The sequence below is a fragment of the Felis catus genome, chromosome D3 (genome assembly GCF_018350175.1).
Source record: "Felis catus isolate Fca126 chromosome D3, F.catus_Fca126_mat1.0, whole genome shotgun sequence".
NCBI classification, from domain to species: Eukaryota; Metazoa; Chordata; class Mammalia; order Carnivora; family Felidae; genus Felis; species Felis catus.
The window spans coordinates 67,056,030-67,074,469 of record NC_058379.1 but is presented as its reverse complement, the minus strand read 5'-3'; the positions used below and the strand labels follow the sequence as shown (position 1 = coordinate 67,074,469).

The 18,440-nt window shown below is 41.8% G+C and overlaps 1 protein-coding gene and 1 long non-coding RNA gene across 13 annotated transcripts in view; one reads left to right on the top strand and one right to left on the bottom strand.

The window, feature by feature from the left end:
- The window catches only part of LOC109493435, a 36,503-nt gene extending 18,916 nt beyond the window's left edge, over positions 1-17,587 (top strand). For all 5 annotated transcript variants that reach the window (XR_002737346.2, XR_006588343.1, XR_006588345.1 and 2 more), the window contains 3 exons: positions 1,788-1,927; positions 6,559-6,672; positions 16,371-17,587. This is a non-coding gene — a long non-coding RNA (uncharacterized LOC109493435). The remainder of the gene's footprint in view (positions 1-1,787; positions 1,928-6,558; positions 6,673-16,370) is intronic.
- The window catches only part of KATNAL2 (katanin catalytic subunit A1 like 2), a 68,137-nt gene that overhangs the window by 33,881 nt on the left and 15,816 nt on the right, over positions 1-18,440 (bottom strand). For 6 of the 8 annotated variants that reach the window (XM_045042217.1, XM_045042219.1, XM_045042220.1 and 3 more), the window contains exons 2-4: positions 7,712-7,782; positions 3,945-4,111; positions 2,570-2,612 (exon numbers count right to left, since the gene is read on the bottom strand). In XM_045042217.1, the coding sequence (XP_044898152.1) occupies positions 2,570-2,612; positions 3,945-4,111; positions 7,712-7,782 (281 nt within the window). Of the gene's footprint in view, positions 1-2,569; positions 2,613-3,944; positions 4,112-7,711; positions 7,783-9,535; positions 9,601-18,440 lie in introns of all 8 variants that reach the window. The other 2 variants (XM_045042218.1, XM_045042222.1) reach the window with 2 other exon arrangements.

Genomic DNA, 18,440 nt, shown 5'->3' with positions numbered 1-18,440 from the left:
AAGGTGCTCACTTCGGCAGCCCGTATACTAAAACATCGAAGGGGCTAGTGCAAGGGAAGCAACCCTTACCTCATCTCTGTTGTCACAGATCTTCATATTTGCCAAACAGATTTTCACCAAATATTGTTCACTTAAGGCAAAACATATTGATGGGTCTGGACGCCAGACAGTGGCTACCTCTCTTGGAGATGGGATGCATTGATCGGGAAGAGAGCCTGCTGGGGGGCTGGGGTGGTGGCGCTTGCGAGAGTATATGGACATTTGACTGCATATGTGTTATATGCATCAATATAAAGGTAAAATAAAGTTGTTCGCTAGGTCCTTGGAACGAGAAATTCAGTTTTGGAAAATTAGTAGATAGGAGATGACATCAGAGAGAGACAGGACTGCTCGGGGGGCAGACCGTGAAGTCCCACATCTGAACTTGTTTGGGTTTTCTCCATTCCTTTGTCCTTACGTGTAAGATGTGTTTGCAGGAGTTTTGCTGGAAGTATTTCTCCCCTGTCCTAAGGGGTCTCAGAGAGCACCTATTTCTCCATTTCTTTTTGGGAAAGGAGGAGTTGTATCTAGTATAAACACCTAGCCAGCAAAAGACCACCCATGCCAATAATAATGCCAGCATCCACACACGATGACCCTGGTGTTGGCCCACTGGGGTGGGTATCATAAGAGGTGGACAGCTGATGGTTTCTCGGAACATTGTTTTTCATCTGTAAACTGGGAACACAAACGTCTGTCCCTCAGGCCTTTGGCTGGCACAAAAATGAAGTGTCTATGAAATGAATACCAAACATGTTACAACAAGTGCAAACCCTTATGAATAGCACTGATTTAAATGCAATGAGGTCATATATATACATATGTAGTGAAGCTTGCCTAACGTCATTGCAGGGCAGACAGGGAACAGGGAGTCTGTTTTCCTGCTTTGATTTCCCTTTGGGGGCAAGTGGTTCACAGATCTGCTTTAACACGATCAGAGACAAGTTCCTAATGTGCAAAGCAATGTGATTCATTCCCAGTCAGCTCTAATGATTGCAAAATTCATCCTAATATGGGACCAAATCCACCCTGCTATAATTTTAGGTGCCCCTCCTGAGTATGCCCTGTGGAATTCTACAAAGAAGGCTCAGTCCCTCTTTAGAGGGTGAAGACTGGTGCCGTGTTGTTCTAGGGGCACCGCCTCCCCATGGGTTCCAGTCTTCAAGCTAACCCTCTCCAGTTGCCCCAATCATTCCTAAGGTTACCTGGCTCTCAGATTCATCCTCATCCTGGTCACCTTTCCTTTGTCCACAGTCTTCTGACCACAACAGAGTCACCTCCTATTTTGGGGACACTGTATTTCTATCAGTGAGGCCCGAGTCCACATTAGCAGTCACATCACACTGTTGTGATCACCCTCACACCTTATCTGTTGTGAACTCAGATTTCTAGGTCCCTGATTTTGTAATGAGGGAGCTATTTGTCATTAGTCTTTGGTTGGAGCTTACACCTTATTTCATTAAATTTCATCGTGTTATTTTGGGCCCATCTTCCAAATTGTCCAGATTTTTTGGCATCCTAATTCTGTTATCCATCACATTAAATAAACTTTCCTCCACTGAGTTATCAGCAAATCTGTAAACTGGGAGCTTGCTCTCTGGTGTGAAATGCAAGCATTAGGAAAAGGCACTTTCATTTGTTAATAGCCAGTCTCATGACACAACCTTTCATTTCAATAGCTATCTTCAATTACAAAATTGTAAACAAACAGCATTCATTACTTTCCTAATTATCCTTCCTGACTCCAGCCATTTGCTGTCTGACCTTTACGCCTGCCACGTACAAACGTTTACTCAGAGACGAGCTGAGGACACCCAAGCTGTCAAGCTGCCTCCCTGAAGAGAAGCAAAGTGCTCGAAAGACATTCACTTCTGGAATGTTCTCCTAGGTAAGGAATGCTGGGGAAGTTCCAGGCATGAATATGTGGCTGAAACATAATCAGAACCCAAATGCATGCCAAAGCTGGCTTCTTTAAATGCTCCTCGCTTTTTTGGTTCAAAAGTAGTTATCGTTTGTTGTCAGAGTCTGACTAGCTTTATGGAAACTGTAAATAAATGGATAATGCTTTGGTCAAGACGATAAAATTGTTCCTAAAGAATAGTACAAAACAAAGTTAGCTTCAGGCAGAGCATTATTGAGAGTATTATCATGAGGCATGCATGGGTGCTTGCTACGTGTGGGGACCTCACTGTGTGTCAGAAACTTGCTCCAAGCTTGTGAGGAGCAGAGCCAGGAATTGAACCTGGGTCTTGCAATCTCTGAGGTCCATACTCTTCATAGCACATAGCCTTGAAAGAGCACTAGTGAATGCAGTTATCTGTGGTAAAACCAGGAGAACCCATAGATGTTGGCTCATGTCTTGGACGTCTGTAACGTGTGGGGAACCCATTGCTGGGCCCACTAAGGTCACGTGATCACAGTCTGCAATTGCTGGTAGACAGATAGGGAACTGAGCTGGAGAATCTTCTGGAAAGGGATCCCACAAACTCTTAGAGTTGGGTTGGTCGAGAGGAATTACCATTCACTTTACCTTCTGGTCTTCCCTCCACTTCTTTGTGGTAAATTATTTTCCGCTGTAGCAAAACAAATATTGGAGGAAAAGGAAAGAATTTAATTTTTAAGAGAAAGTGATTTTTCAGATATGTTTGCCCTTTTACATTGTTCTCAAAATTTGTGCTATAGCCTTGTGGGGTCCAGGAGCTCTAAGCTATTCTCATATAGAAAGAAGTGAAACTACCAGCAGAAGGAAAGAAACCCATGTTTCCCAAGCATTTCTGCATGGAGAAAGACCCCAAAGCCCTTAGATATTAATTGAGTTGGAGACCATGAACCTGGTGGCAACTTCAGTGTGGGCCAACTTTACGGTTACCATTACATTAAGTTTTCATGAACTTGACACCATTTTGCTGTGGTCCGTGGGACACCAGGATGATTGCATGAACACTTACCAGTCGTACTCTGCCAGTTTACCTTAAAATAAAGACATTGTGTCTAATATCCCAGGAGAATATGGTTCCAGACTAAATCAGAACCAGCAATCTAGAAATTAGATCATGTCAATAATAGTCCTGGTGGCCCAGGAGTCAGTGCTTCTCTGCCCAAACCCAGACCCAGCAACCAGCCAAGGACAGGGAGCTCTGAACTCTGCCCTGGAAAGGAGCTCAGATAAATATCCCTTCCAGCTCAGAGATGCGCCCCCGGCTATTTTTAATTGACATTCCTCTTGGTTTCCTGGTCCCCACATGAAATGTTAAAGTCTGTGGCTTAACAAGTGCCTTGTAAACAGGACAATGATCTCCCTTGGTTTATAATTACTTCCCCCACTTACAGACTTCCAAGTCAATGTTACTACAAAACATAGGGCCCTCGCTTTAGATCTTTCCTCCAGCCAGCCTCCTTGACTGCTAACCTATACTGGGTCTTTGCATTATATTGATCATTATCTGGATTGATGGCTTTCAAAAGCATTTCATTATCTATACATGAGCTATTAGCTTCACCAATACTCATTTTCATGTTATTTTCAAGATAGATAATAGGTCTTCCTAACAACAACAACAAAAAGTCTTCTGTCTTTTATCCTCTTCCAACAGCTCTTTCCATTTTTAAAGAAATGAAAGTAACGTTGGTCTTCTAAAAAGCACCTGTGATGCACTGGGGTTTTGCTTTCATTGTCCTAAAACACACATACCTCAAACAAATGCCACCGTGACTAAAGGGACATCACTGCCTGGCCGATCATGTTTCTATTTCTGTACAGGATCTGATACAGGCTATACAATCTTTCTGGTCTATTCTTTCAGTGTGGGGAGGGGGAGAGTAGCATCTATCTGAGAATAAAATGAGGAAGAAACACTAATCTTAAAGATGAGAAAAAACCTTATTTCTAGAAAATAGCCATGTACCTGTGTCTGATGCCTTTTTGACAATTTTGGGGTATTTCTGAAATTTTACAAAATAATAGCTCTCATATTCCATCAAAATAGTTTCAAGGTCGATGTTGTCACAGACTTCAAAGCGTCGTAGCCCCAGTTTAGTTTCTTGCTCCAAAGCATTGGCTGTATCGATATATCTGGCCATTTCACAGAAGAAAAAACAACAACAAAAATTAACTCTGGGTAAAAAGAATAAAGGCAAACAGGCATTACAAGTCCACAGAGACTCAATACAAATATTAAGCTTATATTAAGCAGTACATTCGATGAAAATTACAATATATGAGGTTTGCCTATAGAAGGAGCCCACATATGTTAAGTATATCCAAGCACTGTTTTTCAAAGCAGTTGCCTCTGGAAGCTACATACTAATTCTAATGATGTCATCGTTGTTCAAAACCTTTTTGGAAGTGCTTAGAAGTCAAATAAGTAAATCGACTAAGAAAATGTCCTGTGTTTTCTCATTACTAGCCAAAATTGAGTATTTGCCCAACTTGATTACCTCTTTATTCACCAGCATTAATTTTAAATAACATCTGGCAATTGTTAAACCCAAATTTAAGCCCAAGAGGCAAGATGTGCCATGATTGTGGCAACTGAAAAGCATAGGTCATGAGTTCTAAAGGAAATTCCAGAAATATGTTGATCAATATCATCAAGGAGATTGAGTATAAGAAGAAGTCATCTGGTGGGCCATGTTATTTCTGGTCACTTTTCTTCAGTCACACATCTACACTAGCCGGTGACTGTGGGTGGAAGCATGATCTTCACCGGGGTTCTTCACTGTCACTTTGAACCTGTTGTGGTCTCAGCAATGCTCTGTCTCCCAATCCTCTGAAAGTGGAAAGACTTTCCACATTTTAATCTTAGTTCTCAACTTCTTATGAAACCAAAGACTCTCCTGAAAAATGGGCAAATATGCCCAAATCAGCATACAATTTCATCCAAGGACCCTGGATTAAGAATTTTTGCCTCAGGATAGACTTCTTTCTGTTTGATTCAAATCTGGGAAGGTAGGAGAAAACTTTCTTTTATATTATGCTCTCTTCCCTTCACCAGATTCAGGTCAGTTGGAACACTGAACTTTCTTAAACAAGGTTGCCATGATTATTTCCAGTGACCTTGCTAAACTTTAAAGAAACTGCAAAACATCAACTGGCTGTAGTCAGTCAGCCTCTATACACATTGATGGCTCACCAGGCTTCTATACTGTGTCTTAACCCCATTTTACAGAGAGAAAAACTAACTCTGTCCTAGGAATAATTTTTGTTTAGTATTAAGTAATACATGCTCATTTGAGAAAAAACTAGAAAATACAGGCAAGTCAAAAGAAAATTCCACTACCTTTGCCTATCTTTCCAAACATTTTTAATGACTAAATACATATATACTTACATATATACACTTGTAAAGCTCTATATATGTATATACACACACACATATATATATGTTATATATGTTGTGTGTGTGTGTGTGTGAGAGAGAGAGAGAGAGAGAGAGAGAGAACATACACTATAGATTGCTTGTAGTCTTTACTCACATCACATTATATTGAACTCTTTCCAGGATCATGAGCTTTTGACTTACACAAAAATTATAAGAATAGATGATAGTAGGCCTCATAGATCCCAAACTAATTAATCGGGGAACAAAACTGCTTCTGCGTGTTGCTACTACATTGTTTGAGCTTGAATGAAATCTGAATTTAATGAGGTTGGCTGGAGGAGCCACTAGAGGTTCTCAACCAACAGAGTGACAGGATGGGACGTCAGGAAGAGGAGTGAGCAGTAATGAGCATGACATAGTGGGAGAGATGGGGAGGCTGTTAACAGGTGCTCAGACCCAGAAAGCAGCGTGTGTAGTCCTCGAACCAGCAGCTGTGATCCTCCACTGTCGGACCTCACTTGTTCTCCCACACACAGCCCAACTCTGGTCTTTCTCCACTTATGCCTCTTCTTTCTCTGTGAGCCTGCCTGCGATGTCCTTGTGCATCATGTCTATCCATCTTCTCCACATCTTTCTAGACCAGCTCACCTTGCCGTCTCTACAAAGCTTTTCTCTGGTTGTTTATTCCAATCCACTGTAACCTAGCCTCTTGATGAGGATAAATCCTTGGTCTTTTGTTAAAGACAGGTCTGCTTTTCCAACATTGATATGTCTTTTAAAAATACCTACAGTTTACTTTTCATCTTGACATACATTCCTAAGTGCCTTTACCAGCAGGTCTCAGGAAAATGGTCAATTCTACTAGAATTTTCATTGATTTGAGATGCAAGGGGCCATCTCGTGGCAGAAAGGGGAAATGCATGCTTTGTAAATACACAGTCGAAGGGATAAACTATGCTGACTTTTCTTTGTCTTTTGTTTTTGTGGTTCTCCTTTCTGAGATAGTTTCTTGGCACAGTTACCACTTAGGGCTGGATAATTCTGTTGTGGGATGCTGTCCTGTTCATTGAAGGATGTTTAGCAGCATCCCAGACATTGCCAAATGCTCCCCAAGAGGCAAAATCACCCCAGTTGAGAACTGCTGCTCTAACTTGAAAGTTCAAGCCCTAAGCCTGAAACCTGAATATTTTCTTCCTAGATGAAACCTGGAAAGAAAGGAAACTGGAAAGTAAATAGTGGATGAGCTCTCTTCCTCATAAAACCCAGCACATCTGCAGCCTTCATTGTAAAGGCTTGCACGTTTCCAGATCAGGTAGGTGGCCAAACTCAGATGCTTCCAAATTTCCTCCCCTGCCAGTTATTGAATGGCATTGTCCGGAAAAGAAAGGGGGGCATAGGTCATCCAGTAAATGCGATACCTTTATTTTGAGGGAGGGAGAATTGAGGAATAAGAGTGTGATCTCTGTGCACATAGCCTGCTGTAGGGCCCTGGGAATCTGATTTGATAGGCCTGAAACCTGAATGGGAAAGGGAACGTATCTCATGACTGGGTAGCTTTGTTAGAGTTTTCAAAATGCATAATGGAACTATATGTGTCAATGAGGCCATAAAATTATGAATTGAGGTTGCTGATGGTGGGGACAGGGACAGGCAGAGCACAGGGGATATTTAGGGGTGAAGCTACTCAATGTAATACTACATTGCTGGATGCATGACATTATGAATTTGTCAAAACTCATGGAACCATTCAACACAAGAGTAAACCCTGATGTAAACTATGGACATTAGCTAACAATAATATATCAAGATTGGGGGCACCTGGGCTGCTCAGTCCGTTGAGCATGAGACTCTTGATTTCAACTCAGGTTATGATCCCAGGGTCATAGGGTCAAGCCCCGCGTTGGGCTCCACAATGAGTGTGGAGCCTGCTTAAGATTCTCTCTCTCTGTCTCTCTCTCTCTGTCTCTCTGTCTCTCTCTGTCTCTGCTCCTCTCCCTTGCTCACACCCTCTCTCTAAAATAATATGTATATATACACACATATACATACATATAGGTACATCTACATACACACATGCACACACACACAGATATTTATATATAAAGATTAGTTCACCAATTATAACACACGTACCACACCAATGTAAGATGTTAGTAACAGGGTAGACTGGCTAGGGTAGGGGGATTCCCAATATATGGGAACTCTGAATACTTTCAGCTCAGTTTTTCTATAAATATAAAACTGCTATAAACAATAAATTCTATTAGCTATTTTTATAAGTGTATATCTAGAAAAGTGGAGGTCAGACAAAGAGAGGAATCACGTCTGTAAATCTTTGAAACAGAACATACCCTTCTTGTGTTAAATAATGCAGAATCAAAATAAGAAGATTTTTTCGTCGTGCTTCTGTTCTCCTCTCACACTGTGAACAAACAGGAGAATTTAGATGGGACAACAATGAGATCAAACACTCTTTTTATAGCAATAAACCCTCGAAGGTAAATGTAACCTGTCAAAACCAAGAAGCATGACTTAAAGGCTGGAAGGCAGTTCAACGTCTCTAAGGATATGTAAAGTTATTTTCCATTGTCGTTTTCTTCTTAGAGCTGCCTTCTCAATTGTACACTGAAGGTACAATGATTTAAATTAGAATTGCACTTTACTAGTCAACATCTTCCTGCCAAGCTAATTGGCATTTTATTGCTTATAAGTGCAAAGAAATGAGTATACACGCTCCTGTTTGGGCCAGGTTAAGGAAGGTGATGGTAAAGAGAAACTTGTGAGCTAGAAATCAGCTCTGACAGCACAGCCTCTTTGGTTCACCCGGAGTCGCACCCAGTCCCAGCACAAAGTGGCCTTGAGTTCCAACAAGCCACTCAGCGGGTGACTACACAGCCAAACATTTAGCATACCCACTAAGAGCAGCAGAGGTCAGAAGACGGAAATTCCTGCGTAATAATGTCCTTATTCAAACTCGATGCATGTGTACGTTTATTCAGCATTCGTGTGCTGTGTTTAGGAATCAGGTATCTCAAATGCCCCTGAAATGTACTCATAAGACACCTACTTTCAGTAATACCTCCCTTATTTGTGAATAACTTACCTAGCATCTTTTTCTAAGGAGCATACAGGTAAGAACTGGATAAAAGCAAAAAAGGCCCCTCGGTGGCCCAAATAAACACGCTCATGACATGTATAAAGACTTTCAGACATCCATCCGAAGCTTTCTAAAAATTAATGTAATGCAATTAAAACATGTGTACAGTTATTTAAATCAAACAGTATTGGGGCGCCTGGGTGGCTTGGTTGGCTGAGCATCCGACTTCGGCTCAGGTCATGATCTTGCGGTCTGTGAGTTCGAGCCCCGCATCAGGCTCTGTGCTGACAGCTCAGAGCCTGGAGCCTGCTTGGATTCTGTGTCTCCCTGTCTCTCTGCCCCTCCCCTGCTCACACTCTGTCTCTGTCTCTCTCTCAAAAATAAATAAACATTAAAAAAAGAATCAAACAGTATTATAAATTATTTTTTTCTTACATCGCTTTTTTATGATGAAATATACATAACGTAAAATTTACCATTTAAGCCATTTATAAGTACAGTTTAGTGGCATTGAGTACATTCATATTGTTGTTAAGCCATCGCTGCCATCCATCTCTAGTTTCTTCTCTCTCCCAACTGAAACTCTGTATTCATTAAACAATAACGCCCTAACCTCCTCCCCCTAAGCCCTGGCGCCCACCATTCTACCAGTCTACTTTCTGTCTCTAAGAATTTGCCTTTACTACGTACCTCATGTAAGTGGACTCACTTCAACAGTATTTGTCCTTTCGTGTCTGGCTTATTTCATTTAGCATAATGTTGTCAGGGTTCATCCATGTTGTAATATGTGCCCAAATTTTCTTCCTTTTTAAGGCTGAATAATATAGTACTATAAATTTTTATTTTTATAATTTTCTTAGGATTGTATTTTCTTAAGTAATCTCTACCTCTAACGTGGGGCCCAACCTTGTAACCCTGAGACCAAGAGTCTCATGCTCCACTGACTGAGCCAGCCAGGCACCCCCATAAATTTTTAACAAAAAACAATAGACTGTGCCCCCACTCCACTACCTCACTCCCCATTTCCCCCCTAGAGGCAACAACCTTAATTAGCTTAGCCGTTTCTTCTGACACTCACCTCCATGTTTCTAAATACATCACTGTTTTGCGATACGTGAACACGAGGCATTAACTGTTCACATCCTGTTAAGGTAGATGAGAACTACGTTGCTATCCAACTTCTCACCCTCCCCTCCCCGCTACACTTATATCAATATTCAGTGCTTACATTATTATGACCATGTAAATAATGATCACTGCTGAGTCAGAAAGCACTTACCCATTTCTGTACATTATTTTTTCTTAGAATGAATAATTGCCTCATTTTTTTTAGCTTGGCTGTATACATATTACTAATTTTCAAACAGCAACACACCTCTAAAGTCCCCTCCTATCACTTTGTTCACCATCAAATACATCAGATAATGTGTCACATACACTTTCCCCACTCTTCCAAGGAATGCATTTTCCTTCAGTGCAAAAGAAATGGTCTCAGAATGCACGACAGGGAAGAAGGCTTAGGATTGCCCTATGGAGCTTCTGTTGCTTTAGCGTGTGTGTATATGGGTTGGGACCCAACCTAAAATGTCTTACAGTTGGGTCACAGTAACAGATTGAAAGTCACTACACAAAATGACATTTTCCTGATCTTAAGATATTCAACACTGGCCATTTTTGCTCATTTTTCTGAAGATGTTGACATAACACTCTTGATAAAGACTGAAGCTTTTCTAATTTACCATATTTAGTAACTTTGATAGTCAAAATCTACTCCCCCTCCCCCACTCCGTTTTTGTTTGTTTGTTTTTGTTTTTTTGTTTTTTGTTTTTTTGTAATTTGATTTGACTTGCTTGTAGTGCCATCTAGTGTATTAGGAGGGGAACACTTCATGAAATTTAGGTTAGTTCCAAATTATTATTCGCATAAAAAATGACAATCATCGCAAAATTCAGTCCAAATCAGGTTTGCAAATAAAGATATAACCACATGTTAGAGAAGCAGTAATAAGATTGATAGGATATGTTTCTAAGTAGAAAAATTCTCAACTTCAGGCTTGGGGTTTTGATTCAGAATTTTAGAAGTCTAGAAGGTACTGGGAGATCATTGAGTCTCAAGAACCTAAGATCCAGATAAATTAAGGGATTTGCTCAAAGCCTGCAGACTTGAGCTCAGAACCCAGTGCTCTTCCATCAGTTCCTCCCGGTTTAACCCCCTTCTCGGCAATCTCTGCTCCCACCCCTACACCCCTACTACAGACTAGAGAGAAACTGCTATTTTAATTTGCCAAAACCTGCCAAATTTGCTAAAATCAAACAACTGTGGTTACCAAACAGTCTTTCTTAGCTGACCTCACATAGTAACACACAAGTGGTGGCTCTTACAATTCCTCAAACCTAAAATACCACAATTTTAGTGACCATTTTGAAGCAATTACTGGCTAGACCTCCTTCAAAAAGTCAGTCTCCTTGCTGCACCAGGAGTGTTGTGTCTCATAGGATGATCATGCTTTTTAATTTCTGAATAGTCAGATTCCTGCTGTAAATGAAGCTAATCCATTTCACATGCATGTAAAGTTCTTTGAGAACAAAAGGATTGGAGCTAAAGAGCCATTGAAGTCATGCACGTTCTCAGAGGCGCTTCAGTGGACACTGGCTAGTGCCCTTTCCAACTGGGCAGTGTTTTTGCAGACTGTGGGGTGCTGTGCCCGTATCAGGGTCAGTGATTGGTGGGTGCTCAACAGCTGTTAGTTGCTTGTTCGTATAATTCAGAGTCTCTCCATCCTTCACTCTGGAAGCATGCACTTCTTAATCTAAACGTGCACAGGTGCACATGTTCTCTTATGAGTAGGACGCTGAGAAAAATTAGCTAAGGAGCATTTTGCTTCTGTTCCTCAGTACTGCACACACCGCACTGTGTTTGGATGATAGCTCTAGATTTCCTAAAGAGGAAGGTCTGGGTAGAGCCAGAAAACTTATTAGGTGAACAGAAAAGATCTTGAGAGGGATGTTTTTAAAAGGGGATGGGAGGGGCGCCTGGGTGGCTTGGTTGGTTAAGCGTCCGACTTCAGCTCAGGTCATGATCTCACGGTCCGTGAGTTCGAGCCCCGCGTCAGGCTCTGTGCTGACAGCTCAGAGCCTGGAGCCTGTTTCAGATTCTGTGTCTCCCTCTCTCTCTGCCCCTCCCCTGTTCATTCTCTGTCTCTCTCTGTCTCAAAAATAAATAAATGTTAAAAAAAAAATTTTTTTTTAAAGGGGGGGATGGGAGGGAGCACCTGGCTGGCTCAGTTGATCTGAGCATGCAACTCTTGATCTTAGGGTGGTGAGTTCAAGCCCCACACTGGGCATAGAGCTCACAAAGAAAGAAAGAAAGGGAAGAAAGAAAAAAAAGTGGGGGATGGGAGGGCTGGGGAGGATGGAAGAATGGGGTGGATAACAGTTAAGGGATGTACAGTTTCTTTTTGGGGTAGTGAAGATGTTCTGAAATTACCGTGGTGATGGTTGTATGTGTACCTCTGTAAATATACCTCGGGTGAGTTGTCTGATATGTGAATTATATCTCAAATAAGACTGTTTTAAAATGCAAAAAAAAAAAAAAAATGGAGAGAGGTAGAAAAAAAAAAGACTAAAATGAATGTAAATAATTTGAGTAACTTTTTTACCCTGATTCACAAAACAAATGGTCTGACTGAAAATAGAAATCCTTTTGTGCAACATTTTGAAGTGATTCAAAATGGAAATGGTGGGGAGAAAGAGCTGCTGATCACCCACATCGCTGTGAGAGCCTGCTCCCCACCCTGGCGGCAGGGCCCGGGCCGGTCCTGGTCCCGGGTCCCGTCGTGGGATGTGGCGACCACTGGCGCTCCTTCATGTGCTCTGATCAATCAGCTATGTCCAGCCAGCGAGCCCAGCGTGAGCACTGGGTAGGTGTGCTGGACAGAAAAGAAAACACGAAACCCTCTGGGCAGACATTTCCCTTTACTGTATACTTTTTGGTTTTGTCATCGTGAGCCATGCACATAAAAGTTGAAGAAACCACCTTAGGGGCACCTGGGTGGCTCGGTTGGTTAAGCCTCCGGCTTCAGCTCGGGTCATGATCTCATGGTTTGTGAGTTTGAGCCCCGTGCCAGGATCCGGGCCGACAGCTCAGAGCCTGGAGCCTGCTTTGGATTCTGTGTTTCCCTTTCTCTCTGCCCCAACGCCCGCTCATGCTCTGTCTCTGTCTGTCTCTCAAAAATAAATGAAGATTAAAAAAATTTTTTTAAGTATTTAAAAAAACGCCCGCTCATGCTCTGTCTCTGTCTCTCTGTCTCTCAAAAATAAATGAAGATTAAAAAAATTTTTTTAAGTATTTAAAAAAAAAGTTGAAGAAATCACCTTAAATATTGTTAATATTTCTTCAGTTCATTGGACAAAAATAAGACTCTTTCAGTAAAACAAAAATTCCTTTTTTTTTTTTTTACAGAGAGAATGTGTGTGCATGTGCGTGAGTGGGGGACAGGGAGAGGGAGAGGGAGAGGGAGAGGGAGGGAGGGAGGGAGAGAGAGAGAGAGAGAGAGAGAGAGAGAGAGAGAGAATCTTAAGCAGGCTCCATGCCCAGCCCCAAGCCCAAACGTGGGGCTCAATCCCATGACCCTGGGGTCATGACCTGGGCGGAAATCAAGAGTCCCACGCTCACCCGACTGAGCAACCCAGGCGCCCCTCGCATTTCTTTAAAAGAAAGATCTTTTAAAGATCTGGCAAGGTCTGAAAGAATATGCTTTCACATATGACTGGTGGAAATGTAAACTAGTGCAAACCTTTTATAGAGCAAATTGGCAAAATCTATCAAAATGAAAAACGCACAGACTCCTTGACCCAGCAATTCCACTCCTAGCAATTTCCATTGTAGAAGATCAATTATATTATATCGTAGAAATAGTCCATGTATGCACAGTGATTAATGTTCAAGGATGTTTAATACAACATTATTCGTGTTCGCAAAAAAATAGCAATAGGCTATAGACATCCATCAGTGGTTAAATAAGTCATGGCGCAAGCTCACTGTGGAAAGCAAGGCACCAGTAAGAAGAATGAGCCGGATCTATTCACACCGCTGAGGAAAGATTCTGAGCACGTCGTGTTTTCACTCCACCCGCTCACTGCCCCCCGCCCTCCGCCCCCAAATATTGTGTTACTTGGGGCAAGAAAGCTTGAAACACAAGCCTGAATTAAATTTGATAAACAAAAAAACTTCAAACAGTACAGTTTAAAAAGAAAAGATTCTTGGGGACCTTGGGTGGCTCAGTCGGTTAAGCATCTGACTCCGGGTTTCCTCTCGGGTCATGATCCCTGTGTTTGTGAGTTGGAGCCCCACATTGGGCTCCTCGCTGACAGCGCAGAGCCTGCTTGGGATTCTCTCTCTCCCTCTCTGCCCCTCTGCTGCTCGCTGTGCGTCGCTCTCTCTCCAAATGAATAAACTTAAAAAAATTTTTTTAATAAAATAAAAAATAAAAATAAAAGATTCTCTCTTCCTTCTATCCACTATTTTAATTTCTTGTGTAATCGTTCAGAATATCATATCATACCTATCAACATACCTATGTGCAACTTTTTTAAAGTTTATGAAAACAGGATAGTTTTATTTACACTGTTGGGCATCCTGCCTTTTCCCACCACTTAATAATGTATCTTGTGAATCTTCCAATTCCAGCATATGTAGATCTATCATTCTAAGACATTACTGTAAAGTGGAAAATCACATACACACCTACAATCCTTCACTCATAGAAGAAGTAAGGAATAAAACCCAGATATGTAATTACCTCTGGGCACAGGAATGGGATGGGGACACGGCGACTTAAGTGCCAATCCATATGAATTGTTTATATTTAATACATTGGCAAGTAAAAAGCAAACAAAACATCAACTTGGGTTGGACTGTTCACAGATTAGAAAATTTCTAGGCCAAGGAATTACATCTATCACCTTGGCAGAGAGCCACTCTGACATCTGGGTTCCCTGCCCAGGCTTGGTAGGTATGGGGTGCAGGGCTCTGTTTTCATTCACAGGGAGGGGAAGATCCATACAAAGTCACCCAGAGGCACCTCCTCCTCCACACCATGCTGCCCACCCCCATGACTCCAGACCCCACCTGCTCCACTTCACCTCACATACACAGAGGCTGAAAAACCTAGGAATTGTATCGTCCTCCATCCATAAGTAGGGCCTTTGGTTTCACAGCCACCCCGACAAAACTTGAGCTGGAGGATTTGTCAGAATTATCTCCCTTGGATTCCCTGGAGTGTTGTTTACACAGTGGACCCTCTGACCTGTGAACTCATGGGAGATCAGGCTGAACTGGAGGACAAAAGTCTAATGCTTGAGAGGGAGGCACTTCTGGACCCTAGGCTGATCTGGGCAATGTTGGCCATATTTTTCAAAGAATATAAATAACCTATCAGAGAGGCTTGTTCAGGGGTTTGATTTCATTCCTGGAAAATGGTAGCCATCCCAGCACTAGTTGAGAGTATTTCCGGGGGGTTTTGGCCAGAATCACAATGTTTGGCAAATAGTCCTGATGTCTACGGCAGATGATGGGGATTCAGGGGCATCCTTTGGTTCAGTGATTCAGAATTCTGTTTGGTAACGAAGCTGCTTCAAAGAGAGCTTTCCTACTATGCAGAGCGTGAAACGGCTTGTACTTGGGGGGCTCCAGGCCTGGAAATAATACTTCAACTTTTTTTTTGAAACAAGTTTGGTGGTAGTTCAGAATTTAGTAAGAACAGAAAAAAGGTATAAGAAAATACTGTTTAAATACCTAATGCGAAATATTTAAGATGTGCTATCACTTGAAATACAGAATGTGGTCTTATAAAGTTATTGATTAAAAGTGTAAAGTTTACCAGATCTGTAACATCTTTATACTCCGGCCATTCAAATTAGCATGGAAAGTTGTCTTCTGAATGAAGAAACTGAGAATGGACCATCAACAAATGGCCAATTTAAACTGTAAAAGATGGTGTGCCCCTGAAATGGACACAATTAGATGCTCAATTAATTTCTGTCTACCAAAGAAAGGAGGACCAGAAGTGAACATAGAACGGGAGGTATCTCATTTGTCTCTGCTTCAATGATCTGGCTGTTTTCTTCCTTCATTTCCTTTGTGGGCAATTGTGCAACAAAAATGCCTCCATTATCAGTTTCAAAATTGAATCCTATGATACTGTAGCCTGAGGAAAAGGAAGCATTGAATATCATCCCTAGTTTTAGACCCAGAAGATATTTAGGAAATGTTACTGTATATACACCACATGCAACATTAGTGCTTTTAATTTCTTTTTTACGGGTGCAATGGAGATTAATTTGCATGGGCTCGTTTCAATTTCTGTAATAAGATCCAAATTTTGCATTAAGCTTTCCATCTCAAAAACAAACAGTTAAAAAGGACACATTTCTTCTTTCAAATGTTTTTATTATAGTTCTATTTTACAGTCCCTGCATCTGATATTCACTTAAAAGCTTGAATATATACCCATAGGTTCTAATTTGTTTTTTGTTTGTTTCCTGATTACCTCCTGTTTGTACCAGGAAACTTGCTAAGTTTCAAACACTGTACAACTTGACAAAGCACTAGAACTACCAAAAGAGTGTCTACGGATCCAGGGAAGGCATTTATTGTATTTAATACAAAGTCAGAACTGGTCAGCTATGCTCAGGAACAGTGTGTTCCATGAGAAGAGACACTTGTTAATCCTGAGTATGAACTGGTGATGGAATTTGGGATTTCAGAGAAGTATAAAGTCTACTGAAACACAGAAGACTTTCCATGCCACACGGTGCCATTGTTATTCAACACTGAACCAGATTGCGGAATTACGATATTTGTGTTCTTTTCAAAAGCCCGTGCTCACACAGGCTACTTTCTGCTTGCAACAGAGCTGCACAATGGGGAGATCAGACTGCCGGGCACAGAAAGGCGATATCAGTCCCCTGACATGTGCGATGTGAAGTTCTCAGTATCACCTATGAGGTAAATGAAAGGATTTGATGTAAATCCATCAAGCCTTTAGAACCAACTTTTCTTTCTCCAGGGATCGAGCCTCAGAGATAGAGATCTCAAGGAAGCAATCAGACAAATCTAGGAGGGGAGATGTTCTGCAGAACGGTTCTCATGGTTTCTGGAACAAGTCAGTGCTGTTGAAAATAAAAAAGAAAAGAAGAGAACAATAGAGAAAGTACGGGTGGGGGCTGTGGCAATGCAAAGAGACTTCAGGGCTATGACAACCAGATACAATGCATGACTAGTTAGAGAACTGTCTAAGTTCTCTGGTTAGAGAACTAGTTGGTTAAAGAACAGTACTTACTATATGATTTCATTTTGATAAAACGTGTGTGTGTGTATGTAACTGTATACACATAGAAAAGGATCTGGGGGGGTGTATGGATATACACTAAGGTTCACCTTTGGTTAACGCCATAGTGTCTCTGGGTTGTGGGAATGTGGCGTTTTTATTTTATTTATTCTCTTCATTACCTATCATTTCTTTACGCTTGATTTATGATTATGGAAGTAATCATGCAACATTAGAACTGCCAATTGATACTACTGAGAATATTGAAAATATAAAAACTGTCAGGAATTCTTAAATCTAATAAATTCTAAGACTTGGGGTATCTTTAAACCTAAAATGATGGGGAAAATCTAGACTATAAGTAAACTACTATTTATAATGTTAAGACAACTGGAAAGTGAAGGAAAAGTTGAATAATACTTAAAACATATACCCATAGCATTGTTCAAGAGATTAAAAACTTTAAATATAAAAAGATAAAGGAAGTGCAACCAGCGAGCTTTCCTGATTTGGGCAAGGGGTCTGGCCAGGTGCATTCCTGGAGATCTGACTAGGATCTAATTGGATCCAATCCAATCAAAGGAGCTATAATCAATGCTGCCATTTTAAGCTAAGACTATTAAGTGATTAGTTTTAGTTGTAATAGTAGTAATAATAAAGTGCAGGGGCACCTCAATGGCTCAGTTTCTTAAGTGTTGGACTCTTGATATCAGCTCAGGTCATGAGCCCAGGGTTGTGGGATGGAGACTCACATCAGGCTTTGGCACTAAGCATGGAGCCTGCTTACATTCTCTCTCTCTCTCTCTCTCTCTCTCTCTCTCTCTCTCTCTCTCTCTCTCTCTCTCCCCCTTTGCCCCTGTCCCCTGCACTCTCTCTCTCAAATAAATAAATAAAAATAAACAAAAACTAAATAAAATGTAGTCCTTCTAAGATAAGGGTAAGTGCCCTCAAGGATAATTAGGGGGAGTCGGGCTTAGGCTCATCTGACTCAGGCTTTACTGCCGATGTTCAGGTGGTCAGAGCCAATGGCTATTCATTCATTCATTCATTCATTCAAGAATGTATTCGATGCCTGTGTCCTACACCACTTTGGGGACAAGCCAGATGTAGGAACTATTACCGCCCTCACGGGGCTAAACTGTGTGACTTTGAACTATTCCCTTTCTCTCTCTAGGCCTCAATTCCTCCACCTACTCAGAGGTGTGTGTTCACCCAGGACCTAAACTACTTTGATTCAGGTTCCAGCTTCACCTCTTTCCATTATGTGACCACATGCAAGTTAATTTGATCAGTCTAAACCTCAGTACTCTCATTCATAAAATGGGGGAAGTATTACCCGTTTTGTTGGGTTAAGCTGAGGTTAGAAAAGGTCGTCAACAGCAGGCGCAGGGCACTAGGGATCAGACCAGAGCCGGGCAGGGGGCCCAGGGACCCCCTACAGGAGTCAATTTCCTGGGGTAAAGGTCCACAGCCCACACAGACAACGTGGGTGGGTCTTTCTAGGGCCAGGGTCAGGGTCCGGGGCTGGGCTGGCCACTGCGCTGGCTCCGCACGCCGAGGACCAGAAGCCGGGCTGCCGGGCACGCCCAGGCTGCAGGCCCAGCTCTCCAGGGCACGCTGGTCCGGGCCAGGTCCACATGGGGCCAGAGGTGGC